We start from the raw sequence: 27,891 nt of genomic DNA, 5'->3' as shown, positions 1-27,891 counted from the left end.
TTCCCAGAAGCATTGCTCAGCTTTGAATTACACGTATGAGGGCCTAGTTGCATCATGCACCATCTCGCCACCATGGCACAGGGGCTTCAAACACCGCTGGGCTTAAACCCATGATGTTGTCATTTGCATGCACTACAAGCCGGCACGCCTGCAACCCAATGCCTGATGCAAGCGGTTCATTGAGGACCCGCACAGGAATGCTCCCCGCGCATCTGTCTGGAGCACCTGCTGCCTCCTCTTGGTTATGTGCATTGAAGTTCTCACGCTCATTGATGTCAACAGCATTTCCTCTTGAAGGCACTTGTACGGTCTGTCCCAAACTGATCTCGCTATCAACACCGCTGCAGTCTGTCATTGACTGGCAGTCATTCACTGTTTTTATGCTCATCCGCCCCATTTCGTGACTAGCATCGCTGCTGGGGCGAAGAGTCATAGCCAAGGGCGTATACAATGTGTCACCGAACAAAGGATGGCCCTCAGCCGCCAACTGCGCCCTGATCTGCATGGCCGGCACAGAAACCTCACACACCCCACATTGCCCAGCAGTACCTTATCTAGCCAGCTGGACATTGCCAGTGCTGCAAAGGTGTACAGGGGTCAATGAAGTGCCGACCTGGTGTGTGCGCCCAGTTTTGAGCAGGATCAAGCTCTCATATGCAGAGCTCGGCCACCCCAGAGCCGTAGCACACGGGGCCAGCTGCACGCGGGACACAGTCAGGATCTCCAATTCGCACCGCTGGCCGCCCTCCACCGCCGAACTGTGCACCTCTGTGTGTGCCGGCAGGCCCTTCACCCTCTTGCCCACTGTCACATAGTGCACCAGCCCGCCTGCACACCCGGCCCTCCTCAGGGCATAGAAACGCAGCTATGACTCACACTCCGTCCCATTCTACTTACAAAGGAGTGTTGTAAGCAGGCAATCCGGCACACAGAACCACCAAGGCTGGCATTAAGTGTACCTGTAGGGGGCGCCTGTTTCGTAAGAGCTCTGTAGTACTTCTGCAGGGCGCCAGGCTGGCCCAGCAGCTTGTTGAAGGCAGCCACAAACTCGTACTTGCGGCCCAAAACCACCAGACCCTCTGTGCAGGTGTCCAGTCGGTGTGTGCTCAGCAGCGGAGATGCCTCATCAAGTGCCTGGCCCACACATGAAACAAGTAATCAGAGCGTAAATCTCTCAGGATCACATGCTCTTTGTTTGCTTGACACATAGCTTGAGGCCCTGATACCAAGCCTGAGAGGGGACAAGGAGTTGGATTGCAGTCGCACCTGAGCTGTGCAGGCCAAGCACGATTCGAGAATGTTGTCTACCGTGGGCACGACTGGCACGCCGGCCGGTTTGTTGATGACCACAAAGTCTGGCGCAGCATGCACGATTCGTGCCTAACAACCACAAAATATTGGACTATTGTTTACCAGACAGTGAACAAGGCAGCGATGGGAAGTACAGCAAGCATTGGAACGGTGAATGCATGTTCTGCGGGGGCCTCAATGCACAGGGGTCTTTCAGAGCCCACCTTCCAGTCAACTTTGTAGGCGCTGGGAAAGCGCTTGGGGTGCACATGCACACGCACGTACGCATACTTCTCCACTGGAACATCGCTCGCAGCACGCTGAGGCTGCTGATGCACAGGCTGTCCAGTGCAAGCCCCCAAGAAATCAGCCATGCCATGGAGGAAGGCGAGCAAGCTTGTGTATCACCATGTCTGGGGCCCTGACAAGTGGGCAGCAGCGCTGGAACAGAATGGGCGCAGAGAATAATGCGCGGAGTGAGGGACGCACGCTCTTTCCGACTCTGGCTATAGCAGCCTGTCTTGCAGAAGCTTCATGCTCAGTGCTGTGGCTCTCACCTGGTGGCCCTGCCTTGACGGGCAGCACGGGACACCAGTGGACTGCCCCAAACCGGATAAGCTCCGTCACAAAGTCCTGCACCAGAATCGGCGATTGCTTCTGATTGGTGCTCTGACAGACCCTTTATCACAATGCCCCTAGATCAAGTGATGCAATCATAATGCCATAACAAGAACGATGAGTGACAGGAGAAACATGATCACAGTGATCGCTGCATACCTGTGGAAGATCAAGGGCAGCTGCTACAACCTCAGAGAGGACCCCAGGCTCGTTCACCAAGATGTGCTCCACGCGTGCTCCCAGGGTGGCAGAAAGCTCTGTGGGCGGGACTGCCACGGCCTGCAAATAAGTTGGGTCTGTGCCGTGGTGGCTGCCTGCTAGGACTGCCATGTGCCTCCCTTTGGCTAGCACACACAGCATACGTCTCTTGCACAACTTTCTTGCTGGTATTCTCTGCAGGCATTGAGGGCCCCAGACACATGAGGCTTGCATTCACCAAGCCTTTCCTTGAGTATGAATTCTTCTGTGAGTTCTATCATTTGGATTGGCATTCTTTCTTCATGAGATCGTCATTCAAGTTTTTTAAATGCTTCTGCTGATACCTGTCGTTTCCCTAAGGTTGTATGAACTCTTTGCACCTGATCTCTGTTCACAATTCACTAGGATCGAGAAAGTGTAGGTTTATTTTTCGCACGTTTTTCTGCAAATTTTTAAGCGACTCAGGTCCGACTTCAATGTGTGGGACCTGGAGTGCATCGATCGTTCTTACTCCTAGCCGAAGTCGATAGGGGAGCTGGGTGTTGCCAGGAAGAAGCTGCCCATGGCTTCGGTCAGGCCCCGTTGGCCATTTTGGGCAGGTAAGACTGGCCCGAACACCTGGCAAAGCAGTCAGGCCCGAAGGTTGAGAGGGAAGGGAAGTCCACGCCAGTGATTCGACAAATTAGCTATCCTCTTTTAGTCAAATAGCGAAAAGGGTGGCATATTGCTCCCTGTAAGTGCGCAGGCAGCGTCGGAGCCTATTATCGGACTGATCCGGGGAATCTGTCATCGCTTTCTCGTTATAGCTGGCTGCGGAAGACGGCCAGAGCGGGGTATGCCCGTCTGCCAATAAACACTTGATGCATTCTTAATGCTTTCTGGGCTTGATCCGCTCGGGTGTTGAGGAGGGCTGGTAGCAAAATGGTGTACACTGAAGTCGGCTCAACTTCTAAATCAAGCGTGGACCAGCTATTACACATCGATGGATTATGGGTTCCAGCGCTTGCTAGCTAAAGGAAACTACTATTGGTGATCATTTTGGATCGTATTTTAGCCGCAACCACCTCGGTAGACTCGTCCCCGCGTTGCGCAGCGGTCCACCTTTTAGGCTTGGTGAGTGGGCTTTCAGCCTGTGAACCCAGGTTGTCGAGAACCAGTGATGATGCTTGTCACGCTGATTTCTCTCGGTGACAGCCATCCAAGATAAGCCGTTCAGGCAAGTAGGTGATCACGATGGTGAAGTGTTGGGCTCCTGTGGCCCTCAAAGAGGCCACCGAGAGAGCATTATTATTCTAAGACACGATTGAGGGCCCATGCTTGGAAGTTTTGCAGCGAGCGGTGCAGCGCCAAGCTAAAGAGCTGACAAGCTTGTGGTGGCCAGGTAGGAAAAGGATATGTCAGAGGGCATCCAGCTGACAGAACCTCGTGTATCCGGTGCAAGCACACCCAGCAAGAGGAAGCCAGCCGAGGGCAAGGACGCCCTTCTTACGGGCAGAACGTCAGCTGCACTGGATACCAAGACGTCAAGCCCCCACAAGGGGGACAGGGCCTTCTGCGGGTGCGGTTCCTGGGGCTTTCCAGCCATGCCTCTCCTATTGTCTTCCCTTGAATTTTTCTGCTGTAGGGCGCTCAGTAATGCGCGTGACTATGGCCTAGTTGCCTTGCTGAAGATAAAGTCAGGCCAGGTAATGTTTCAGGAAGGTGAATGTGTTGAGTTTTACTGTGCTGCTGCTTGCGCAGGCCCACCAGCAGCCTCAGATGCTGCTTCTCATACACACCCTTCCTCTCAATACTGGGCGTCCTCCTGCTCGTCGTGGGCACCATCTTGTATGGCCATGAGGTGCGCGCCACTCTGAAACTCCTCTGTTCACCCTCACCTTCACCGTCCTGCACGCATATATCCATTTCCTGTTGCTCTGCTGCTAAGATTTGGGGGAGTTGAGCGGTTGCAAAGAATTTGTGTTGTGCTTGCAGGCCAGTGAGGCAGGAGGCAGCGTGAGGCGGTTGTTAGCAGCGGCGACCGGGCCTAATGGGGACTTTGGCAAGTTGAATCGTGCCTACTACGCTGCCTGGGTGGTCACTGTTGTGGTGGCCGTCCTGGCAGCTGTCTCTACCATCATCATCCAGCTCTGGCGCACTGAGCAGCGCCTCAGGGCCGAGGGCAGGGTCGGCACAGGTTGGTCATCACTTACTCCTGGTAGTGCATGAAATCAAAATGTGCATTCCTGCTCTGTTGCTGAAATTAATTGTGTATTCCCGGTGCGGCAATCACATCACATGTGTGGCTTGTTTGGGTGATTCGAGAGTTGGTCAAGACGTTACGGGATGTGGGGCTTCAATGATACCTAACATCAACAAGTTCTTCTACTGCAGGGTTCAGCACCGAGCGCAGATATGTGGTGCTGGAGTACATCACAGTCATCGTGGTGGTGATCATGTACGCCTTCTGCGTGTGGACGGCGGTCTGGTTCGCCATCAATCTGCTGAGTGAGTCTGCCGCCCTCCTCTCCTTTCTTTTGCCCACTACCACCATGCTCCAACTCAAATCTGTCAATACAGTACTAGATTACAGATTAAGGCCCACAGGTCCCAATCCATTCATGTGCTGCAATGCCATGTTGTGTCGATCTTTGATTCGCAAAGAAGTCACGTTCAAAGCCTTGTGTGGTGGTGTCCTTGTTTGATATTGCATAGCAGGTATTACTAGTACTACCTCCTGTTGTCCACTTTCACGGATCTAGGGTCTGGGTACGTCCAGCAATGAGTGTGTCAGACTTACATTGTGTGCGGTCATGGCACTTGGCTCAGAGCAGATTTGCTCACGGCTGAGTGTGTGCTGCGCAGTCTTTGCCGTAGTGATGATTGCGGAGCAGGTGACTATCTCCGGCAGCAAGCTGTTCACAACCGTGCTGCCCATTCTGCGCGGCTGGCTGGATGACGCTGCTGCCTCCCATGATGCCTTGGGCCAGCTGCTGGCTGGCAACCCTGCCATTGGTAAGCTCCCAATTCCAGCATGCATCTAGACACCTTATCGTGTTCACAGCAGGGTTCAATTTTTCTTGAGGGAAGTACAACATATACAAGCGTAATGAAATGTTAAATTGTTCAGCCTCATTAGGGGGGGCCTCGCAGTGGTTCGGTGTTTTGATGATGGAACAGAGGAGGCAGCATGTTTGGGCCATGCCGGGATTGCAAACATCCTCTGTGGGGGTATCTGGTGATGACAAGTGTGGCAGATGGACTTGAGTGAGTGTCTTTGTTGCAACAGGCACGGCTGCGCCTCAATTTGTGGAGACGGCGTTCAACACCCTGATCCCTGACATCAACGCGATCGGGGCCTTCATCAACAAGCAGACCGGCAACAAGATCAGCTACCTCGTCAACAGCCTCATTGCCGGCTCGCCAGGTGCGACGCTCTTCCTCCAATTCTCCCAACAATCTGCATTAACACTGCTCACCCTCTTTGCTGCGCATATGCCTTTTGCCACAAACGTACTCAGCAAGCAGGAAATGCTGCTCCTGAATTGACCGTTTCACGGAAGAACTATGGCGAAGCCAATGAAGAGTAAATTCTCACTATGATGCTTGTGTTTTGCAAAGTGAGCTGGTGTTGACAGCTAAGCTGGTGCTGGAAGAACACCATTCTGGGCTCTACAGTAGCGATACTCGTGTCAATGAGTCAGTGGTAAAGGTATAGCTTAGTCAGCAGCTCAAGTTTGATCATCAATCTGACATCCTCCATATGGCGTGCAGCTGTGGGTGCCGGTGGCGTCCGCTACTGCCCGGCAACGACCTGCATTGACCTGCAGCAGTACACCTTCATGAACAACAACGCCTGCATCTGCAACTCGCCCATCCTCGTCAGCATTGCCACCCAGGCTGGAGACGCGCGCCGGCACTTCCTGCGCGCCCTCGTTGGTGAGCACCTTCCACTGTCCAGTGCACTGCACCGTGTCAATCACCACCTCATCAGTGCGTGCGCCCAGGTTTAGGATTCCTGCGCGTTTGTTCTTTTTTAGGAGAGGTTGTGTGTAATTTTCTCAGTGAGAAGAGGTCGTTACAGTGTATTATGGCCATCTGCAGGTCTGGTGCTGGTGTACCTGGGCTCTACCCTGCTGCTGTCTCGCCTCTCAGCCGAGGCCGCCAAGATCCGCTACGACGTGAACCTGCTCTGGACCAACAAGTTTGACAGGTGTGCTGCTGTGCTGCCTACACCACACTCTCCCTCTTCCTTGGCTGTGATGTCATTTATTTGTTGCTAATGCTGTTGGAGATGTTTGCGCTCTTCTGCTGTGGTACTTCGCTGATGTGAGTATAATTCACATGCAGGCTGATCATGCGCCGCGCGAGGGCAGGCGAGAACAACAATGTGCCCCTAGCCCAAGTGGGGTCTATGAGGACGCCCCAGGGGACACCCTCCAGAGGGAGCTCTCAGTACATTGTGTGAACACAACAAGAGAAGTACTTGGAACCGCCTGGAGCAGATTGTGCTTTGGAATGAGTGCAGCAGGGCAGCGTTCTGAAAGACTGCCGACCATGCAAGCTCTTAATTTCTGATGACTGTCAAATGCTGGTGACACCAGGATTGTAGGAAGTATTCAGGGGTGAACCTGACAGTTTCACACCCAAGTACGCATGCAAAAGCCCGTGTGCAGATTGTTGAGTCGTCATGTGCATCTGTGTGGAAGGGAGATGGCTGTGACAATGCCAGTTCTGATCCCATAGTCTCAAATGTATGGTAAATAGGGTCATGATGAGTGGCATACGCTCAAGATCACTTCATGTATTGCCTGTATGCAAGAGTTGGCCAGTATGCATGCCGAAGTACTGTTTTATCAGCAGCAATCTTATTTGCAATCTCTTTGATATCGCGGCGATATTATCGCCATGTGATTTTATTTGGCGACCTGACTATATATATGCCACATTCAGTGAATCAACTCTAGAAATTCGGGAATGTAATCTTGTTCTGGCTCTAAATACTGCCCTGTTTCATTTCAACCAGCTGAGGACCGGCAAAATCTCCACTATGCGCGCATGGAGTGCCTGAATGTGGCATGCAGGAGGAAGCATTCCAACTGCCACACGCCTTCAATGAGCATGGCCGCAATTCTAAATTTGCGGACATCACAAGTCATTGCAATGGCCAAATGCAAGCACAGGGTCATGAAGCCAAAAGGATATCCCTGTTAAATGTACACAATTTGTGACTCAGCTCTGCTTTTCCAGCGCACAGCCTTTGGAGCATTGGCCGGTGACGCAGAACAGGCATGAAGTTCATGCATGCTTCCCCACTCAACACAACAACATGTGCTTTTCCCTTGTAGTCAGTCAGAGTGGCGGCATCTATCTCCCGTAAGGTCACCAAGCCTATCACGGGTTGGAAGCCACGTGCAGGGCCTGCTGGCAGCAGGCTGCTGCAGAAAGGAGTGGCCACAGCTTGCCGATCGGAGCGGGCACCGTCAAAAGCACTTCTTGTGCTGCCTGTGAGCGGCCGTCACAGCAGTGGAGTAACAAGATGGACCGATCGCCGCAGTTTCCGTTGAAGTAGCTCCTCCTGTTCCTGGAGATGGGGTATGCTGTCCGGACACCAATGCCACTACAGTCGCTGCGCTCATTGCCATTGAGGTTGCCCGTGTCTGTGAGCACCACCACTCCAGGGTCGAGCAGAGGTGCAATGGCCAGCGCCTCAGAGGTGTTGCTGAAGGTGCGGAGCTCGCATGTTTCTGGCGGCCCGGTCCTCCCAGGGCCCCAGCTGCAGTATGGGGGTGTGTCCAGGGGGTGGATCAGCTGGTGGGCATCGCGCCAAAATTGCTTGTCCGCCAGCTGCACCTCTTGGACAGATACTTCTTGTCAGCCTCTAGGCCAGCGAGAATGTCAGAGTCACAAAGGCAATGGGCTGCCGCAACATGTAGCTCCTAGCTCACAACAGAGCATTCTCAAGACAGGACCACAGTAGGGAGGGCAGCTGCACATGAAGTCAAGGCTGCGAAAACTCTGCTGCTGCTGGTGCTGTCGGGGGCTCCAGTCAGTGATGAGTTTCAGCTGTCAGACACTCTCACGCTCGGTGACGTCTTGGACTCAGGCACTTTCTGCATCAGGTAGGATGTTGGTCCTGTGCAACTCTCTTGCATGTGACGGGCCTGCAAGGCAGTACTGTAGAAGATACTTCCTCTCCAATCAGCAGCCTTTCCCTGTGAAGCCCTGATGAGCCGTGTGTTCAGGCCTTCCAGTTGGGCTGATCGCGCAAGGAAAACGAGTGGGTCCATGTCAGGTTGTGGCTGCCTCCAGTGTTGCTGCAGCAAATCTACGAGCTGCAGTCTGTAGGCTCTAAGCTGAGCACTGAGGAGCAGGAGGCAGCAGGGCAGCTTATCAAGCCACAGCTGTCAACGCATGATGCAGAGGCGCCTGGGAAGCTGCTGGCGGCGATGGTGGCAGCGCAGGAGGTCATCAATGCAGCAGCCTACAGAGCCCTCGGCCTCGACACCGTCATGCTGGGTGATTTGTACAGACCTGCCCTGGTGAAGGGCAGGCTGGTGGCTTCCTGAGCCCTGAAGTACATAATGTCCAGGTGCGCCAGATTATTAGCCGCCTGGTGCGTATGTAGCGTGCAGCCATTGCCTGAATTCAAGCAGCGACCCTTGGGTGTATGCTGCAAATTCTTGTTTGTGAGAATGCTATGTGCTGCAAGCCGAATGTTGCGGTGAGTCAGCTGCCATTTGTGCTGCATGTTGCGGGCTTCAGATGTGACAAGCCGTGTCCTGCTCAACAGGTGCAGCTGGCGGACAGAAGATTGGCGCACGATGCCCACCAGATGATCCACCCCCTGGACACACCCCCCCCATACTGCAGCTGGGGCCCTGGGAGGACCGTGCCGCCAGAAACATGCGAGCTCCGCACCTTCAGCAACCCCTCCGAGGCGCTGGCCAACTCACCCCTGCTTGACCCTGCAGTGGTGGTGCTCACAGACACGGGTGACCCACCACATGGCAATGAGCACAGTGACTGTAGTGGCATTGGTGTCCGGACAGCATACCCCATCTCCAGGAATATATAGCAGCTGCAAAAGGAATGAAACGATGGCGCTTAACCCATTTTGATGCTGCACAGCTGTGAGCACGGCGCACAGGCAGCAGAAGAGAATACCGCGACGCTGCCGGCTATGACTAGCAAGCTGTGGCCGTTCCTTGCTGCAGCGGGTCCTGCGTCTGGCTTCAGGCCCCTGATAGGGTTTGTGACCACAGGGGAAATTCATGCTGCGACTTTGAGTGATCTGGCTTAGGGGGATGCAGAGGTGTTGGTATTGAGCGGGGAAGTGCGTTTAGACTCTTTGCCTGTGCTGCGCCACCGGCCCATGCTGCAAGGTTTATGTGCTGGAAGAAAGCTGTCTAGTACAGCAGACAATCAGAATATGAAGGACTTGCACATCTGAATTATACTTGTGGCTAATCGATTGATATCACTGGTAGGTGGCATTCTGACCCCGAACTTGTATGTGACCAGTCACAGAGCATGGCAATTATATTCTGGTGCAACCAGAACCGTGCATGTCGATAATGTACGAGATTTGTGAGGATACTGCACTTCCAAGAGCAATCGTTCGGGTCTGCGCAAAATGATAGCTATGATAAGGCACACATACGTGTAATAATCATTGAGCATGTTGTCTACCCGGTGAATAACCATGACTTATGCTCGGATGGTCGGAGGTGGGAAACAGTCGTGTCCCTCAAAACAGTCAGTCTTGTACTGTAGAAGCGATTACATGGCCTTCCCACAGCGTGCCAATACACCCAAGAGAGTATTCAACCCATTCTCATGCCCACTATAGAATAGCAAGCCAAAACAGCGAAGAAATTGTCCCCCAGAATTGAGCAGCTATGCATGCTGGACCTCTCAAGCCTCCGCCTTCTCGTACATGTACGTCAGGTGGCACTTGCCGCTGCAGGACAACAAAAGGGATCCTCAGCACTGTTCACAATAGAAGTAACTTCCAGACATTGCAAAATAAATGCTTATCACTGAGGAAAGCACTTCTCTCGAGAGCGTACCAGTAAACACGGTTGAAGTGGGTGGCCATGAAGATGCCGGGGCCGCAGTTGGGGCAGGCCTTGCGCAGACGCTGCACCTTGCCAGAGTCATCCACCTGAGCAGCACACATCACTTCACAATCCCATTGCCAGTAGAGAACCTTAGTCGGGAACATTTTAGTTGCAGGTAGGATAGCACCATCCGGACCCCCACCTTGAAGAACTTGAGCACGCGCATCTTGATCTTCTTGTGCTTGTGCTTCTGCTTCTTGGGCTTGGTGTAGGTCTTCTTCTTGCGCTTCTTGCCACCACCCAGCAGGCGTGCCAGGATGTACAGGGTGTCCTCATCTGACACACCAACCTCAGCCAGCACAGTGCTGTCCTCCAGCTGGCGCCCAGCGAACAGCAGCCGCTGTGCATCCACAGCCAGGCCTGCGTGTAATTGGTCAGTGGGAGTCAAGCCTGAGATCTGGTGGCTTCTGGCTCAACGTGATAATACAGCTCAATGTGATAAAACATTACAAAAAAATAGAGGTACGTACCCTGACGAGCCTCGATGGCTGCCTTCACATCGGAGACGGTGGCATCACTGCCCACCTGGAGCGTGTGAGTCTTGTCTGCAGGGAAGCAAAGGTTTCATCAGTACATAGGCACACTATCACGGACATGGCCACAGCCATGGGCAACACTTCCAGCGTCAGAATTACGTTTTCACACCGCCCAGATATCACAGTAACTATCGCCTCCCTCGCTGATGATCAAATAAACTAAAAAGGTGCAAGAGATTATCAAGTCTGCTCGAGCTTGGCGAGCAGCAGGTCTTCTCACCTGTGCGCACGAAGAGCTGCATGATGAAATCGTCCCTCAGCAACGGCTCGCCGGTGCTGTCCTCAGGACAAGTGGTGAATTCAGAGATGTGAAGCCGCCTCCAGAAGGTGCGGCAGAACATAATAACATGGGAGCGGGGGGGCTCGCAGAATAGAAGGGGGGACCCTTGAAGAATCTCGGACTGGATGCAGAACTCTCCTCCAACAAAAACAATAGCTATGTAGTCAATATCACCGGTCAGGAATGTTTTTGAAGGTCTGGTGTCCACGTCTTTGATCACAGCAAGCGACGAGAACCTGGAATCAGTCTCTTCGAAATTCACTGACCTGATCCAGGGCTAATATCATGGATGAAGAAGAAGTGCAGGTACGATATTGATGCTCAAACATTACATACTCGCTTTTACTGCCGTGAAAGCCTTGTCTAGCCCGATGATCTTGTGCGTTTCTGGTTCCCTTCTGATGCATCAGATGATCACCTGGGAAGGGAATGCGTTTTGCAGGTCCCCCTAACATTACAGGATGCTGAAAAGATTGTGACGAGATGGTACGATCGCGGTCAATCCCTTCACTCCAGTGATTTGACCCTCTTTTGCAAGTTCTATTGTCCTGGACTGACTGTGCACCTGCTTTCACAGTCGCAACCTGAGCTCACGCGTGGCCTCCTACAACTCTCGCATTGTAGGGGAGGGCGAGTCATTGGCAGAAGAGGTGATCTCATGCTTTAAGATGATGTCCTTCCCTGCACCTGTCATGCTGAGCTTCCTCCATGAAGGCCCAGCAAACCTAATCCCAGCTTTCTTTCATTTTCCACAACATCAACATTACCACATCTTCGGTTATGCACTGTCCAGGTAAAACTCGTCAAGAGTGACATCTCGCGGGCCATGAAGCGCGCCGCAGATGACAATGCTCTGGAGGAGCTCGGAAGGGCCAAGGCTGTGCTGGAAGGTCACGGACCAGGTGGAGACATGCGAAAACTGCTCAAGCAGCCAACGCCGGCGCTGCTCACGCTGCTGTTGGGCCAGCAGTGCAATCTGGTCACCCTCCAGGTGCAGCATCCCCATCATTCAGCAGGGCTTCTGCATACAGGCATTGAGTGGCATTGGGCATTGGAACTTGATGCATGATCCTTGCAAGCTTTAGACTTTCCACCTACCCTGAAAGAGTACGATACTGGGATGCTACAGCATCGCAGAGCCCATTGCCTAGTCACACACTGCCACATGTACTGACTGAAAAGCTAAGTGAAGGCATGCTGTGGATCGCAGAGGAAAGAGGCGATAAAGCTGAAGGAGGAATACCACGCGTTCAGGGACCGCTGCGGAGTCATCCTGTTCTCATTTGCGCTTGTGCTCCTGGTGGGCCTCCTGCGAGCGGATGCCAAGCGGGAGGCTGGGGAGCCCTTCTCCCTGACTCCCCCCTTCATGGTGGGCGTGCAGGGCTTCCTCGCCTGGCTCCTGTACTTCTACACCGCCATGGCCCTGCGAGAGAACGTCCTCAAGGTGGGTTCCTTTCCAATAGTGCTCCTTGTATCAAGACTATGCAAATATGAAAAAGTATAAGGTCACAAAATTCAAAACATCTTCTTGTAGCTTGTTGATTAGCAAAGCATGTGTAATCAAGCAGGTGGGCTCACCAGTGGCAGCGTCAGTGTCAGCGAGCAGGCGGTTCTAAGACTCACAGCGCTCCTATGCCAGGATGCATGTCTCAAACATCCACTCCGCGCGCTTGGTGGATTAAAGCAGGCGGGAGCTGTGCATTGATTTGGCTAGCCTGGCATGCAGGTGAATGGGAGCAGCATCCGGCCCTGGTGGATCCACCACCACTACTGGGCGGCCATCACCATGGCGCTGCTGCTCACGCTGCCCGTCGATTCCAGCGCGGTGCAGGCCTTCGTCAGGAAGTTCCTCTGGTGGTCCACCTTCCAGGCGCGCATCTCCTCTCATCCCACCCACATCCCACCTACGACACCACAAACATTGCCCCTAATCGAGCCCTGCATCCAAAGACCCCTGGCCTTGCCATGACACATGCCTGGGTGTACTCTTGATCCCTGAATATGGCTGGTGAGCAAAGGTAAAACTTCCTCCGAATGTGCATGTTCAGGCTGCAGAGCGTCGGTGAAAATACACAGGGATGCTGATTCGGGGCAGGATGTGTGGGTGCAGGGGTTGGTGATGATGGTGCAGAACCGGTACCAGCGGCGGCGGATGTACACACGCATCGCGCTCGGCAAGAACCGCGCGATGGACGTGGTGTCGGGCGAGTCCAGCGGCGGCTCTGGCCAGCTCCTCTTCCTCTACCCACTCCTCTTCTCCCTGCAGATCCTCCAGTGCTGGATCGGTGCGCCCTGCTTCTCTGTTCTCTCCCACATTTTCCCCTTGCTCATCCCAATGTCTATGGGTGCCTCTCCACCTGGAGATACTTTGCTATGGCACCTTCAAGGATCTTTCAGCTCCTGTCGCAAGCATGTAACAGTGGAGGCTAGTGGGCTGATCTGTTTACTTAAATGTAAATTTCATGGCAGAGCGAGCGCCAAAGATTAGAGGAAGGGCTGCCTTGCATTTGGAATCAAATATTTGAATGAAAATGAGCTGCATGGTGGGCAGGGGCCTGCATGCTGAGCGGTACGTTTCTGGCGGTGATATCGCCGGAGGGATGGCTGGATCCGGAGGCGCATGAGAGCGATCTGCGCGGCAGCCGCGGCGTTGCCCTGGCCGGCGCGCTGCTCATCTTCATGGGCCTCGGCAACTTCCGCAACACGGTGTGCCGCATCTTGCGCCCGTAATACCCACCTTTTATATTCCTATACAATCCTGATTACCCCTGGGGCTTGCTGGCGGGCTCCTTCGTCTGCATTGTCAGGTTATTGGGCAGTAGGCTTAACAGTTTGTGGAGGCTATTGCTGGTTTATGGCCTTGGAGCAGAAGCAGAAGGCGTGTCAGTGCTCTACAGGCAAGATGAAGTGTTGGTGACTGTCACATGGTCTTTGCCGCAGGTCGCTACGATATTGGAGAAGCGGAAGAGGAAGGCGCGGCCAGTCGCGCAGTATACTCAGCCTGCAGTCAAAGCAGCAGCTGTAGGAGATGCACCCGACATCCAAGATGGCGAGACTGCTGCACAGGCAGACAGTGTCCAGCCGACAGATTTGCCAGCAGAGACAGCGTCCTAGTCCACGATGTAGAGCCTTGTGTGGGACCCTTTTTATTCAGGATTGCTTGTTTGCAACACGTGCACGCTTTCAAAATTTATGGAGTAGCTGCCAACTTGCCACTTTTTAAGGTCTGCAGAAGGCTGGGCTAGCTGGTCTTTGCAGAATTACTGTATGGAACTGCGCACTGGATATTGAAAGTTAGTGGGACTTGAAGACAACCGTGACAAAATGTGTGCTCAAGACAGGTGCAACCCCAGTTTGTAAAGAATCATTGGTACCATTGTGTATTGTCCCGGCAATGTGCCTATATTCTGGTGCTCGTTGAAATGATCAAACTCATGGATGATGAGCTCATTCAAACTATCATGGCATGACTATCACGGTGACAATGTAACTTAGTCATGCCATGGTCATGATGGGTCATGCATGATGGGATTCCGATGCGAGGGAGCATGCTGATGGCATTCAAATTACATGGTACTGCATCATGATGTTGATACTAATTTAATCTTGAAAGGAAATCAGAGGAGGGAGGGAGCACAGACGCACGGGGATGCACGTGAATCCACGTGATCCATTTGCGGCGTTGCCTCCTTCCTAGAACCCAGACCGTACCTGTGGACAAGCCCATGTTTGTCAATATTTGGTACAGGTTGTTTTCACCATGGCGCGATTTTCCGTTTCGTCGCTTCTGGCAATCGCTGCCCTCTGTTTCGTCGCATCAGGTAAAGACAACGCCTTGATTGATTGGCACAATACGCATCGGTAACGTTATCACGTCCTGAGGAACCAGAGATTTCTTGCTGTGGCAAAGGGGTTACGTTGAGGTAATGCAGCTTCTGGAGGTCGTTGCCGGCCATAATTGCGAGCTAAAGCGTTCTGTTGGACTTTTTATATGCTTGATCGACGTGTCTGTCATGGAACGCGATAAATCCTATCTGTGAGTAACGGGTGGTACAATGAGGTTTCCTTCACCTTATGTTTGACGTCACAGTCCTTCCTGGTGTCTACTGTAGTGTCGCGCTGTTGTTTCGTGGTGAGTATACCAGTAGCCGGGCTCTGGGAGGCCCGCATGATGCCGTGTGACAGCCACATTCGCACACTTTGAAACTGTGCTGTTGATTTTTCTTATTAATGTTTTACCTTCTCTTTTCAAACTTGCTGTGCGGCGTGATCGTTCCACGTTGTTGTTGGGATGAGCTGGGCTCTGCTGTCCCATGCCGGTCTGGGTCGACGGCCTTATGAATGGTTGATTCGAAGTAGCGGCAGATCGTTTCCAGCAATGAAACGTCCCGATTTTTGTGGGTCCTCCGTGTTGCCGGAAACGCGTGCCTTGTGCCGTTTCCTCAAGCAAGATCCTGATCTCGTCGGAAACCTCTGATTTGCAGGCCATGCGCGCTCCCTGGTGAATGAAGACGCTTTGGAGCTGTTCCAACCAGGCCTTGTATCAGAGACGGTGACTGCTGGTGTGGGCGAGACCTCCATTCATGCTTCAAGAGGAGCTGCCCTTGACCTGGCCACAGTGCTGGAGGACCCTGGTCTCTGGGACGGCATCCAGGGAAGCCCCAACTGCACTGTCACCTGCAATGGGGGGGTAAGTCTTGCTCTTGCTGCTGCGCCGCTAACCTATAGTCATCTTAATGTCCCTTGCAGGGTGTATTTAGGTGCGTGACATTGCTGACTGGGTATCCTCATGTCCCTTGCAGGGTGTATTTAGGTGCGTGACATTGCTGACTGGGTATCCTCGGGGTGTGCTGCAGAATGTGACGAGGGCTGATGACAACGGCGAGAAGCCCTACAGCTGCTGGGGCCTCTTCAAGGCCTTTTGCAAGGGCCATAGCGAGAAGGGCTGCGGAGCTGCCGGCTTCAAGTGCAAGGGTCACTGGGTCGGTTTCAAGGTGTCAATCCTGAGCCTCCATCAAGTGTCTACCTTGCTGCTCATCCAATGCTGCACAACCCCGCATACATCACTCAGGGGATGTCAAAAGACTGCTAAGAACGCCGGCCCCAATTTGGCAGTTATTTTTGCTGATAACAACAACTTTCCTTGTCGACAATCAACAAGGAAGTCCTTGTCAAAAGATCAGAAGGGACTGAGATTGTTCATTTGCCATGATGCAGCTTGGCGGCGCCCGCGTGGCTGTGTGCGAGGGAGACAGCCACGGCTTTGCGGCCAAGTTCTTCAAGAAGGGCGATGTGAAGGTCGCGGCCTTCAAGGCGGGCGGCTGCCTGGGCACCAGCTCCTTCATTGGCAAGAACAAGTCTGAGGACTCCGACGCCGCCATGACTTGGCCCTCACAGATGCCTCAGGCACGCTCCTCACCTCAGGCGCCCATGCTACATGAGTCACACTGTGTCACACAAGATGGCTTTGCTTGTCAAAATGCCACTCCTACATGCCATTTGTCTGGTCTGCGAAAATAGGCATCTCGGATGTGGAGATGACCAGCGGGGAACTGAGTGCTTGAGGAGGGATGATGCATGCATTTCAATTTTAGACGATTGTCCATATTGTCCTCAGGCATGCAGCATCTACATGAATTCTTAGTCTGGAATGCTCGAGCACATGGCGATGGAGTGACGTTTGCGCAGGAGTGGGACGCGGACTATGAGGGGCTGGACGTCCTGAAGAGGACGCTGGCCGAGTCCAACAGCAAGGAGCCGTTGGGGCAGGGCAGGTGCACCGGCTTTGGCGGCGGCATCAAGGCCTTCAAGGTCAAGAAGAGCGACTGCGAGGGCGAGCAGTGCGAGCAGAAGCTCGCAGCCAAGGCAGTTCACAAGCTTGAGCGCAAGGCCATGGACTTTGACACCCTTGAGAGTGCGCCACAGCTCCTCCCCTGGACGTGATCAGTCACCTGGCAGCTGCATGCATGCTAGACACCCTATCAGCAGTGTCATTGAATGGCGAGCTGAGTTCTTTGTTTGTGGCTGAAGTATGGTCCTTCCACCTTACATTGCTCTGGTGTACTGACATCCCCCACAGTTCTCAGCACCCTCTTCAGACACTCCTGTGTTGCTATTCACGGGCTATGCATATGCATACGTATTTTCAGTGTTTCACGAGGAAGTGCTGCCTTGCAGGCACCGTGAAGGACAAGATGGAGGACATGGGGGTGCGCATGCCCGTGCACTCCATGCCCGCACCTCTGTCCCTGGACATGACCCCGGCCTTCGCCAGCTACGGCTGCAAGGCTCCCCGCTGCGAGATTCTGTGCAACGACAAGCCGGCCTGGTTCCATGGCAATTTCCCCTGCCTGGGCAAGCTCACTGTCAAGTGCGAGGCGGGAGAGGACGCCCCAACTTGGGCGCCCAACTTTGTCGCCGCCTCCTGCAAGGGCTTCTGGAGCGGCATCTTTGGCCACAAGGTGTCACCTCACTTTCTACTTGCATGTGCAGCTGATGTGCCCCTTCTAACTTCCATCCTATTCCATCTGCATTGTTTGCTGGCATGTGACCCTTCTTTCAGCATCTTACAGAAGTCACACCATGCAGCCATGTGAGTGGTGATGGATCACGGAATTGCTGATTCTATATGCTGGGCTGCAGTGCAAGGGACAGGCAACCTCCTTTGTGGATGCTGAGTACTACGACAAGCTCAACATCTGCACCGGCCAGTTCGGCATGTTCGCCAAGGCCAAGAAGGCCGAGGGCAAGTTCGCGGCCGGCAAGTTCTGCAAGGGCAAGTCCCTGGGCGCCTTCTTCCTGGACAAGGATGACAAGGGCCAGGACGCTGCCATTGCAGGCGCACAGGCTAACTAGACTCCAGCTGGCTTTCCCATTGCCTGGGTGGTGGGAGGCGCATGTATGCTGTACAATAACGAATGCATGTTGTTGCTTGCAACCTTCTTCTTGGTCCCGTAGATTGTAAGCGGGAGTTTTCATTTCTTGCTGCTGTAGTATGATCAGCAAGATAGATGATTTGTAGATCAGCCATTGCTGCATTGATATTGATTGTTGGAGCTAGATCTACTGTGGACATCCTGCATGTTGCGATGTTGCGAGACTTTGACTGTTGGAATAGTGTTGAGAAAGAGATTGAGACTGAGCTGAGCATATGTGAAAGAGCTGAGAGCTGGAATGAAGATCCATGGAATTCTTTTTGTCCCTCTTGCTTTGTAAGCAGAAATGCAATGTACCAGATCTTTGCAAGATGAGCCCACTGCACTGGATGATCTGTCATGCGTGGCTATCATTGCTTGTGATTCGTTTGTGACTTTGCGTACGTATCATTTGGCACTTTAAAGTTTTGAAGTATGGCTCAAAAGGTCCAACTGCAGCCGACGCCCATGGACATTGCATGCGCCTGTCTACACATGTATTCAGTCTGTGCTCACAAAAAAGAACACGATCAGACGAATGCAGAGAAGGCAGGCAGGCGAAGGAACACTGCTGCTAAAGCTAGTCCAGAACCCCCATGTGGAAGGGACTGGTGCATGCAATCCTGCTGAGTCACTCTGCCATTGGGAGACATGCCTTGGGTTATATTGAAAATGACACTCCAGATGGAATGTATAAAACGCATTGACATTGTGAAGTCATGATTTGAGACTTGGAATGGCTAGAAAGAAGAAGAAGGGGTCCAAACAGACTGCATCAAAAGAGCCAGCTCTCACCAGAGCCGCTCAAGAAGAGCTGGTACGATCTTGTTAGCCCTTACACCACATTCGATGATATTCAAAGGTTAATTCTGACAGACGATCATGACGAGCAGGTCGCCTTGCAAGCCATCTTCTCCAACCCCGAAGGAGATGCCGATGAGGAAGAACCCTTCAAGATCGATGAAGACGAGCAGGGCTTTTCACTCAGAGTTGTCCCCCATCCAGGAGATGCCGAAGCAAACTTTGTCTGGGCAGAGCTGGGCATCAGGTTCGCCGAAATCGGACCAAGACCTGTAGTTTTGGCAAGTGCTACTAGCCCACAGAAGCATGTGGTGGAACAATACAGGCTGCCCCTGGGTAATTGTGATCACATCCAATCGGCCGTGCAGGCTGACTGGTGGATATCCTGAGGCGCCATGCGCTCTCCGAGTCAAGGAGACAAAGGGGCTGTCAGTCCCTGACAAACGTGCCTTGTCAAAGGCATTGCACCGCGCTCTTGCGCAGCATGCACAGCAGGAGGAGGTCTGCGCCTTTGACCTGGTGGAGGCATGCCAGGTCAGCAATAGATCCAAGCCCGATGCCCGATGATGATGGATCCCGTCTTGCCCATGCATGTGTCCACTAGGAAGCCCACAGAATCAGAAAAGCGAGTGGCCGGGTCAGGTGACACGATCCTCTATTCATGTGCTCAGGAGTTCTTGCAGCAGCGCAACAAGCCCTCCAAGGATGAGGCGGAGGAGGCCGCATCGATCTCCCTCTGGCACGACATGCAGCGGAGGGACGCGCCAAGCAGCGGAGCCAGCAGCGAGACTGGGGACGACCTGTATGTGGATCAGGCAGCCTGGGGCTCCGCAGGCGCGGGAGGGCTCTTTGACACAGTTGCCCCTACTGACCCAGCCAAGCCCTCCAGTGCTGCCTGGGCCGCAGCTCGCCCTTTGCAGGCCTCCAATCCCACACCTCCAGCAAGGTTGGCACCGGATCGCAGCACTGCCAGCCTGCAGAAGATGCCGCTGGGCCCTGCAGCTGACCTGGCAGCGAGGAGGGACAGCGGCACGCAGCTGGCTTCTGCCGTGGATATTCCACGGGCCCCAAGCGACTACAAGAGCCCCGACCAGAAGCAGGTGGACGGCGCCCAGGCAGAGCCGCTCCAGCCGGCGGGTCAGAGGCCCGCTGGCCACAGCGCAGCATCTGCAAGTATAAGTCACAAGCGCTCGAGCGGCAGCGGGGACCGCAGCGAGCCCTCGAGCAGCATGGTGGGGAATCTGATCAGCACCATGCGCACCGGCTTCAGCCGCGTGATGGCCGCGCTGCCGCCGGCGCTGCGGCGCACGCTGCGGGACGGCTCGGCGGGGAGCAGCGCGGCGGGGAGCGAGGAGGAGGGTGAGGAAGGCGATGCAGGGGAGCGAACGCGCGAGGATATCAAGAAGGACCTTCTGCTGGGCCACCTGCTGGGCCTGTTGACTGAGGGCGGAGAGGGCATGCCAGCACATGCGCTGCCCGCCCTCGCCTCCAGCCTGGCCGACAGCGGCCTGCTGCCGCGCTGGGTGCAGGTGAGCAAGAAAAGCATGCTCTCAGTAGATGTATCAATCCCATCACCTGAAGCGTTAAAGAGCTGTCTGCATTGAGACCAGCCCTGCAGTGATCATGCTCTGGCAGAACAATCAGTCCTTAGGTGAGGGCGCTCCCCAAACCTAGTCTTCTGTTCTGGCCAAGCTTGCAGATGTATGCTCTGATGGGTGTGGCAGGTGTCCCTGGTGCAGCAGCCAGCGCTCTTCGACCGCGCCTTCCAGAGGCTCTTCAGCAAGGAGGTGGCCAAGGTGGCTGCTGAGACCTCTGTCGGCGGGGCAGGCGGCGGCGGCGGCGGCGGCGGCATGGGCCGCGATCCTGCAGCCTCCTGGGTTCTGGACCGCTTCTGGCAGCGCCCCTCTGCCAAGGCGCCCCTGGCGCGGCCCCCGGCCGCCCCTCGCGCCGGCGAAGAGACCTCCAGATACCTCAGCGACTTCCAGGTATTTTATTTGTACTCATATGCTCTTTCATACCAAGAGCTCATTTTTTTTCCCGCTTCATCAGTATTCTCGGCTTCATCGCCTTACCATCTCGAGATAACTGACGCGTTCCTCACATCTCTTACGCATAATTTTGCTTGTTCACATTGGACAACTAGGACACCTGTCCATGCACCTTCCTTCCTCGTCAAGCTCATAGAAACGCATGCTGAGAAGGCAACGTATATGGATGTGAATTGAGGTAAATGGTATGCCACAGGAGCTGCGGACGCTGGGCAAGGGCGGGTATGGGCTGGTGGTGGCGGCGGTGAACCGGCTGGACGGGCGCCAGTACGCGATCAAGAAGATCAAGATGCCCTCCTCCGCGCCGGCCGCCTACTCGCGCCTCATGCGCGAAGTGGCCACGCTCGCTCGCCTGCAGCATGCCTTCATCGTGCGCTACTTCCAGGTGACTCACCAGCTCCCTTCTCTTGCAGCTGCTCCCTCTCCTGCACACTTCACATTGACACCATGACTGCTGTTTGCTCTATTCACACATGCGCCAGGGGACCAACTTTTCGATGAAGCAATGTCCCCAAACACCATCTCTGCGAAGTGCTTCAGCCAGCGGCATTTGCTTGATCCAATCATGCACTGACAAAGATTCATGTTGCTCCAAGCAAGATGCCAGAGCAGTTTCAATGGCATGGCTGGGTCAGGACAAGCCTAGTTTGGAAAGAAGATGGGTGTGCTGGCATGTGCAGGCGTGGTGCGAGGCGGGCGTGGGGGACATACCCATGGACACGGATGTGGACACAGATGCTGGGGACTGGCTGGCAGAGACATCCGAGAGCCAGTCGCACGCTGTGGCACCCTCCATGCGCCAGCTGGCCTTCACCGGGCTTGACACTGTGCAGGAGGTGTCATCTGAAGGCACCCCCACGTCAGCACCCACACAGCATGGCACGGTGAGGACGAGCCCTGAAACATCATTTCAAGAAGTAGACATTTTGTTGGTTCGTGGTTTTTATGTGGCAAAGGCAGGCACTTGCCAAGGTGGGTGTTCCAACAATGTTTCAGCAGCATCGGGCGTTGACTGGATTGCTGCAAATTGTTGTTGACATATTCTTGCAGGCAAGCAGCAGTGGCGCAGCTGGTGCAGTTACTCAAGATACTGATGACAGCTCCAGCGGAGTAGGGTTCTGGCAGAAGAGGAGGGAACAGACTGACACTGCACAGACAACTACCTCGGAATCAGGCATACAAACCACCACAGCAGGTCTGCAGGCTTCCCTGGATCTGCCCCATTTACAAACGTTTGCTGCAGTGCCCGTTGATCCTGCAGGGGTCCTCAGCACTGATATGAATGTGGCAGGGACGTGCACTCTGAAGACAGGGAGCAGGCAGACTGCTCCCCAGCAGATGCTGTACATACAGATGGAGTTCTGTCCAAGGACCCTGCGCCAAGTTCTTGATGAAAGCCCAGATGGAATGGACCCCGAAGACTGCTGGCAGGCATGCCCCCTTCTCTGCAGAATTCACAGCCAACTGACATGCATGCCGGTGACATTACATGTCAGTGGGTGACACGGGTGTCAATGTGCGCAGGTCATCAGGCAGCTGCTGGCTGGGCTAGCAAATATCCACAGCCAAGGCATTATCCACAGGGTGAGCAGCCTGTGATACTTGCAGATATCTTTGCATGGGAAGCTTCTCGTGAAACGAAGCTGGAAAACCGCTGCACTGACCCAGATGAACGTTGTGCTGATTATGCTGTGTACTGTGAAAAGGACCTGAAGCCGGCGAACATCTTCTACGATGCGCGAGGAGACATCAAGCTGGGGGACTTTGGCCTGGCCAAGTTTGCCGCCGTGCCAGAGGCCGAGGAGGAGGCAGGAGAGAGAGGGGGCGTCGGCGGCGCAGCTCAGAGGCCCGATGCAGATTCGCAGCACGGGAGCGCTCTGGGGGAGACTACCGGCCGTGTGGGCACCTCCTTCTACATCAGCCCAGGTGAATGAGAAATGGACTAAAAGACAGATGCCCAATGCCGGTTCTTCTACCCTGTGCAGCGCTTCCTTCTTATGTGCGAATTGCAAGCACATGGCACTGGCCCATGGGTACCCAGGTGCTGTAAGCGGACTTTCTGTCATTGTACGGATTATACATGTTTTCATTTGCATGCAGAGGTGGCGAATGGATGGGCGCGCTACGATGACAAGGTGGACATATTCAGCCTGGGCATCGTGGCGTTTGAGCTGTGGCATCCGTTTGCGACGGGGATGGAGCGCGTTGCGCTGCTGCGGGACCTGCAGGGCCACGGCGTCATGCCCGCCGAGTGGGAGGCCGCCCACCCCCAGGTCCACCCCCTTTCTTTATTCGACCCCTCAGCACTGCATCCATGGAGCATTACGGACGACTTTAAGGGAGTGTACTTCTCTCAGTATTCAGGGCAGCTATTGCGTCAGACCAATTGCCCTGATACCAAAGTGGTGCAAAGGGCTCGTTAAGGCACCCAAGCACCCAGGTGGATGGATTCCTGTCTTAATTTTCACTCCTTTTGGTATTTGTTCGGGCATAAAGCCATTCGCCATGCGAATGCAATGTTTGTGTTTGACAGACAGGCAATGTAGCATACTCTTGGAAAGGTCATTTATGTGGTGGGCAGCAAAAACTGCAAGCAACATTTGTATGGGTGGCACAGGTGGCGCGGCTAATCAGGTGGCTGACAGCGGCGAATCCTGCGGACCGGCCCAACGCGCGCGAGGTGCTGCGCAGTGAGCTGCTGCCCCCAACCGTGGGGGATGAGCAGCTGACTGACCTGCTGCGTTCCCTCCCAGACAAGTGAGCCAGCCCCTTGCCAGTACTCGTTCCCCAATTATACAGAATTTTGAAGAAAAATATGTCTTGTCTCTCTGGAACCAATTGGTGAAAGCAAAGGGTACATTCAACTCAGCGTATTTCTTACCTGATACCTGGCCCATTGTAAGGGGTCACCAGGAGCAAATGCGTGCTGTCGAAATCTATCGCAAAGAATAAGTGACGGCGCGCTTTGCAGAGAAGGTGTCTGTTGAGTGCAGCTTGGATGCGTATGAGCGTGTGGTGGACGCCATATTCAGCATGCCAAGCGACCTGCTGGTCCAGGACGAGGTCCCAGGCACACCTAACTCCCTGCAGGTGCCCATCTCACCTGCTACGCATTTTCCTCTGACTATAGCAGCAATGTAGCATCATTGTGAGAATCACCCATCAGATGTCATCTTCTTGTTGCTTCAAAGACTCATCAGATGCCTGCTCACTGTGACATGGTGTGTGCAGGTGTCAGCGCGCAATGCGGTGGTGGATGTGATAGAGAGGGTGTTTGAGGTGCACGGCGCGGTCCCAATGGACAGCTCTGACGTGGGCTTCTGCCCCATCGATGCACCCGCAGACATCGCTGCCATGCTGTCCACCAGCGGCGCCCGCCTGGCCATGAGGCAAGCACACCTCAGCTTGCACCTGCATTCTACCCAACAATCTCCTGGCCCGCTCTCCCTCCCTCCATGCAGGAAGTCTGTGAGAGAATAAAAGACGGTGAATGAGAGAGACGCATTGGAGAGACGGAGCACGCTTCAGCCTGCACCTGCAGTTTCCCAAGCAACATCATGGCCCAGTCCGCTCTGGTGATGCATGAAGCCTGTGAAATGAAGAGAGATAGTGACGAGAGGAGAGGCAGCGAAGAGATGTTTGGGCCGCTGTATTGCTGTCTGCTTGAGGGCGTGTGTATCTGTGTGACGCAGGTATGAGCTGCGGGCTCCCTTTGCAGCCTGGCTGGCGAGGCAAGCAGCCTCCGGCGTGCGTAGCTCTGCCATCCTGGAAGCCATGCGCAGATACGAGGTGCGATGCAGCACTGCTCTGCATCCTGAAATTCCTCACTACAGAATGCCCTTGTTCTATTCAGTACTCATCCCCTTTTACACGATGTGCCTTGCCAGAGCAGCTTTGCCCTGCAATTTGTTGAAGAGAAGGCTTGGGCGCTGATTTGAGGGGGTGGATGGATACAGGTGGCGTGGGTGAGGAGGCGGGGCGTGGGGCGTTGCCTACCGCGCGCATACCTGCAGGCCGACCTCGACATCGTCACCCTGCCGGGCTCCACTCCATCAGAGACACTGCTGGCGGACGCAGAGGTCATCCGCACTGTGTCTGAGGTCAGTTGCAGTCCTCTTCATTTTGCTTAACACGGATGACATGGCCTGAATGACACACAGCTTTTCTGTATCATCATTGGCATCCTGCAGGAACAAGGAATCGTTGGAGTGACGTTGAAGTTTCAATTTGGTGCGCAGGTGATGGACGCGCTGCCGGAGTGGTCTGGTGAGCTGGAGGTGCGCTTGGGCCACCGCTCCCTCCTGGACGCCTCACTCACGCACGCCCACGTACCCAAGGTACGCCAGCACTCAGTCTCCTGATATCTTCGCCTTTTCAGTCTCCTGCAGATTTCACTTGCGCGGCTGTGCGTTGCCGTGGGAATGAGCATTGCTATCTGCTGTGTTGAAAGCGCAGTAGGCCCTTTGAGCTTCGTTTCGCCTCGGTGGCCAGGCTTCCAAAGACACTGCTGTGCTTCTTGCATATTGGATACCATTGCCATGCTGCTGGACAGCGGCCCAGTGTGGAGAGATTGTTTTACAAGGCGCACATGAGACATTTCTTTTTACTAAATCGGCAGGAGCTGCGGGGGAGCGCGCTGCGGCTGCTGGCAACAGGATTGGCGCCGTCGCCGAGGACAGCAGGAGCGCGCTCCAAGCACTGGCCGTCCATCCGCGTCGCCCTGGAGGGCCTCGGTCTCTCCGGCAACGCCGTCGCCGGCTGCAAGCAATTCCTGCTGCAGGTTTGCTCTCCACTCCTGACTATGCGCACACTCGTATGATCAATGCACAGTCTACCTGGAGATTGCAGCACGGCTTTCAGAGTCTCTTTAGCAGCATAACCCATTTGCGTGCCCTTTTCAATACTTGGAAAAACATAACATTTGCAACTCAAACTCCCCATTGACATCTTCTTCACAACTTAACATCTTGGATAAAAGATGCTCCCTCTCTGACAGGAAAATGGTATCGTCAAGATTGAGAGCAGTCTCCTCTTAGAAGCTCCCTAGGTCCGTAGAAGATCCCCTATTAGAAGTCCTAGAGTGTATCTGCGACGCTCAGGTGCCGGGCGAGGCGGAGGCTGCGCTGCACCGGCTGCACGCAAAGCTGGTGGACGCGCCGACCGGGGCGCGGCGGCCGTCGGGGCAGGTGCAAGCGGCGCTGGAGGCGGTGCGGCTGGTGACGGCGCACCTGCGCGCCTGGGGCCTGCCGGCCGCCCAGGTCGTTGTCGACCCCCTGCTGCGGCCCCACGCCGACTACTACACCGGCGTCGTCTTCCAGGCGCGTTCCCTCTGCCTCTGAATGTCACCTGTTCTGCTTGACCTTTGCCATGTACCCAGATACTGCATGTACAGAAGCGCGCTGCGTGCGCTGTGGGTAAGCAGAGAATGTGGGCGGATGTCATAGTTTCTGAAGCTGTGTGCATGGTGCTGCAGGTGCATCTGGTTCAGCCAGGCACTGGCGCATCCTCCCTGCTTGCTGTGGGTAGGTGTCCAACCTCTCCTCACTGCAAAGCAGCCTTGCAACTTGCCAAGTCTTTGCTCAGACTCGGAGAGTATTGGTTTACTGAGGAGGTAGTGAATAGCTACAGCAGAGATCCGAGCATTGGTCTTGGCTGGTCTGGCAGGCGGGCGCTACGATGGGCTGCTGAAGTCGCTGTGGCCGCCTGCGATGGGGACGCCCATGGGCGCCGTCGGTGTCACGCTCAACGTGGAGCGCCTCTTTGTGCTGGCCGCGCCGCATCCCAGACGGGGCCGCCCACCCGCACTGCAAGCCTCCCAGGTTCCTACACCCCATTTCTATCCCTCACAGGGCAGGGAACTGCTGTGTTTGCGCTTGCACTGCATTCCAGCAAGCCTTCCACCTTGGGAATGTCTTGTTTGTGCCTCTGGCCGTTGCACAGTTCAGGACCTAGTGTCAACTTCTTGCCAAGAGGAAGTGCTTGCAGGAATGCCATGCATTGGGTCGGGCAGGGCAGTTCCCTGTGCTTTATCTGGATGTAGGTTGCTTGATGGACGACACACAGATGCTTACGTGCATGCAGAGCAGATATTGAACCTGGCAGATAGATTTGATCTTGTCTCAGGTTAAAACATCTGATTTTCAGGCTGATTATTGTAAACAGATCGAGAATGTCATTTTGTGGTTGAAATCAAACAAGTAAGGTAGCAAGCCACCCATTCGCAATGCAGGCGGAGGTGCTGGTGTGCGCGAAGGGCGGCGGAGGTCTGCTGAGGGAGCGCATGGCGCTAGCGGCGTTGCTGTGGGAGGCGGGCGTGCGAGCGGAGCTGGTGCACAGCGCGTCCCCCAGCCAGACCGCGCAGTACGAGTACGCGGGCGCTCGCCACATCCACTGGCTTGTCACCATCAACGCAGCCACCTTCTCCACCACCGACACCGTCCGCGTGTGTCTCCCCTTATGGCTTTGCCGCTTTTCCCACTATCACCCTTGCTCTGGGTAGTAAAATCTCATAAGACTTGCTTTGTGTACCCTATGGCAGTGCGATCTGTGCCAGGAAGGTGCAATCAGCCTTCTCAAAACCCTCCACCAAGGCGGCCGATGGATGCTGCCCCAGGATTGAGATGGCTGATTGTAATCTCCTGGTGGAAGAGGCACTGCCACAGAAGCCGCTGCTCCGCTCTGAGGGGTACGAATGGCTGTCTAGTGGCTCTGAGGTGTGAGCTGAAGTTCATGCACCTAGGGCTCGCAAAGTCGTCGTGTCTTGCATCCTTCTTCATTTCTGTGCATGCATTGGGTGAAGATCGATGCTCCGTGACACAGGTGAAGAATCTCGAGCGGCGCACGGAGGAGGACGTTCCCTACAGCGAGGTGGCCAGGTTCCTGGCAGCCGCACTGCCTCGCCTGCAGCAGAAGGAGGCCATCATCTCGCGGCAGCAGCAGCAGCGCGAAATGGCGGCAGCCGCGCAGGAGGAAGCCGATGATCGCCCTGGATTTGAAGACATGCGCCGAGGCTCCAGGAAGTTTGATCGCAGATAACTCTAGTGGTGTCGGCAGACTTCATTTGCCAGAACTGCCATGTCAAGTACTGGCATTTGTGTGCTGCCT

General features: G+C 54.6%; 7 protein-coding genes across 7 annotated transcripts; 5 read left to right on the top strand and 2 right to left on the bottom strand.

Annotated features, from left to right (window-relative positions):
• Window positions 1-14: 14 nt before the first annotated feature.
• On the bottom strand, window positions 15-2,613 carry COCSUDRAFT_65770 (pseudouridine synthase). The gene is made up of 7 exons (XM_005648636.1): window positions 2,068-2,613; window positions 1,848-1,923; window positions 1,515-1,588; window positions 1,267-1,380; window positions 960-1,134; window positions 614-828; window positions 15-499 (listed from the first exon to the last, which is right to left on the bottom strand). The coding sequence occupies exons 1-7, from the start codon at window positions 2,338-2,340 to the stop codon at window positions 53-55; spliced, it is 1,374 nt and encodes a 457-aa protein (XP_005648693.1). The 5' UTR covers window positions 2,341-2,613; the 3' UTR covers window positions 15-52.
• A 162-nt stretch (window positions 2,614-2,775) lies between these two features.
• Window positions 2,776-7,083, top strand: COCSUDRAFT_53240 (hypothetical protein). The gene is made up of 10 exons (XM_005648635.1): window positions 2,776-2,939; window positions 3,488-3,664; window positions 3,847-3,946; window positions 4,081-4,282; window positions 4,480-4,593; window positions 4,951-5,100; window positions 5,375-5,512; window positions 5,860-6,024; window positions 6,190-6,298; window positions 6,436-7,083. The coding sequence occupies exons 2-10, from the start codon at window positions 3,501-3,503 to the stop codon at window positions 6,551-6,553; spliced, it is 1,260 nt and encodes a 419-aa protein (XP_005648692.1). The 5' UTR covers window positions 2,776-2,939; window positions 3,488-3,500; the 3' UTR covers window positions 6,554-7,083.
• A 700-nt stretch (window positions 7,084-7,783) lies between these two features.
• On the top strand, window positions 7,784-9,276 carry COCSUDRAFT_62663 (hypothetical protein; the record flags this gene model as incomplete). Its single annotated transcript, XM_005648634.1, has 4 exons — window positions 7,784-7,899; window positions 8,381-8,642; window positions 8,879-9,080; window positions 9,236-9,276. 4 exons carry the CDS (start codon window positions 7,784-7,786, stop codon window positions 9,274-9,276), a joined length of 621 nt encoding a protein of 206 aa, XP_005648691.1.
• Window positions 9,277-9,854: 578 nt separating this feature from the next.
• COCSUDRAFT_32988 (hypothetical protein) lies at window positions 9,855-11,028 on the bottom strand. The gene is made up of 5 exons (XM_005648633.1): window positions 10,965-11,028; window positions 10,679-10,753; window positions 10,351-10,568; window positions 10,158-10,252; window positions 9,855-10,048 (listed from the first exon to the last, which is right to left on the bottom strand). Exons 1-5 carry the CDS (start codon window positions 10,984-10,986, stop codon window positions 10,003-10,005), a joined length of 456 nt encoding a protein of 151 aa, XP_005648690.1. The 5' UTR covers window positions 10,987-11,028; the 3' UTR covers window positions 9,855-10,002.
• Window positions 11,029-11,599: 571 nt separating this feature from the next.
• On the top strand, window positions 11,600-13,278 carry COCSUDRAFT_6192 (hypothetical protein; the record flags this gene model as incomplete). The annotated part of the gene is made up of 5 exons (XM_005648632.1): window positions 11,600-11,674; window positions 11,818-12,015; window positions 12,235-12,468; window positions 12,751-12,878; window positions 13,101-13,278. Coding segments are annotated over 5 exons (813 nt in total), but the record flags the coding sequence as incomplete, so codon positions are not given.
• A 1,494-nt stretch (window positions 13,279-14,772) lies between these two features.
• On the top strand, window positions 14,773-18,378 carry COCSUDRAFT_53237 (hypothetical protein). The gene is made up of 7 exons (XM_005648631.1): window positions 14,773-14,845; window positions 15,509-15,714; window positions 15,881-16,018; window positions 16,242-16,430; window positions 16,713-16,938; window positions 17,202-17,485; window positions 17,667-18,378. The coding sequence occupies exons 1-7, from the start codon at window positions 14,785-14,787 to the stop codon at window positions 17,877-17,879; spliced, it is 1,317 nt and encodes a 438-aa protein (XP_005648688.1). The 5' UTR covers window positions 14,773-14,784; the 3' UTR covers window positions 17,880-18,378.
• Window positions 18,379-18,674: 296 nt separating this feature from the next.
• COCSUDRAFT_62660 (hypothetical protein) lies at window positions 18,675-27,822 on the top strand (the record flags this gene model as incomplete). Its single annotated transcript, XM_005648630.1, has 22 exons — window positions 18,675-18,755; window positions 18,832-18,986; window positions 19,108-19,273; window positions 19,411-20,268; window positions 20,464-20,724; window positions 20,984-21,172; window positions 21,468-21,671; window positions 22,312-22,371; window positions 22,494-22,713; window positions 22,888-23,060; window positions 23,405-23,544; window positions 23,781-23,877; window positions 24,019-24,251; window positions 24,480-24,576; window positions 24,744-24,887; window positions 25,026-25,124; window positions 25,406-25,567; window positions 25,887-26,096; window positions 26,261-26,309; window positions 26,452-26,606; window positions 27,017-27,229; window positions 27,607-27,822. 22 exons carry the CDS (start codon window positions 18,675-18,677, stop codon window positions 27,820-27,822), a joined length of 4,182 nt encoding a protein of 1,393 aa, XP_005648687.1.
• Window positions 27,823-27,891: the final 69 nt, after the last annotated feature.

The sequence above is a fragment of the Coccomyxa subellipsoidea genome (assembly GCF_000258705.1).
Source record: "Coccomyxa subellipsoidea C-169, whole genome shotgun sequence".
Taxonomy (NCBI): Eukaryota; Viridiplantae; Chlorophyta; class Trebouxiophyceae; family Coccomyxaceae; genus Coccomyxa; species Coccomyxa subellipsoidea.
Note: the sequence above shows the minus strand (reverse complement) of the source record. Positions and strands in the feature narration are given on the sequence as shown.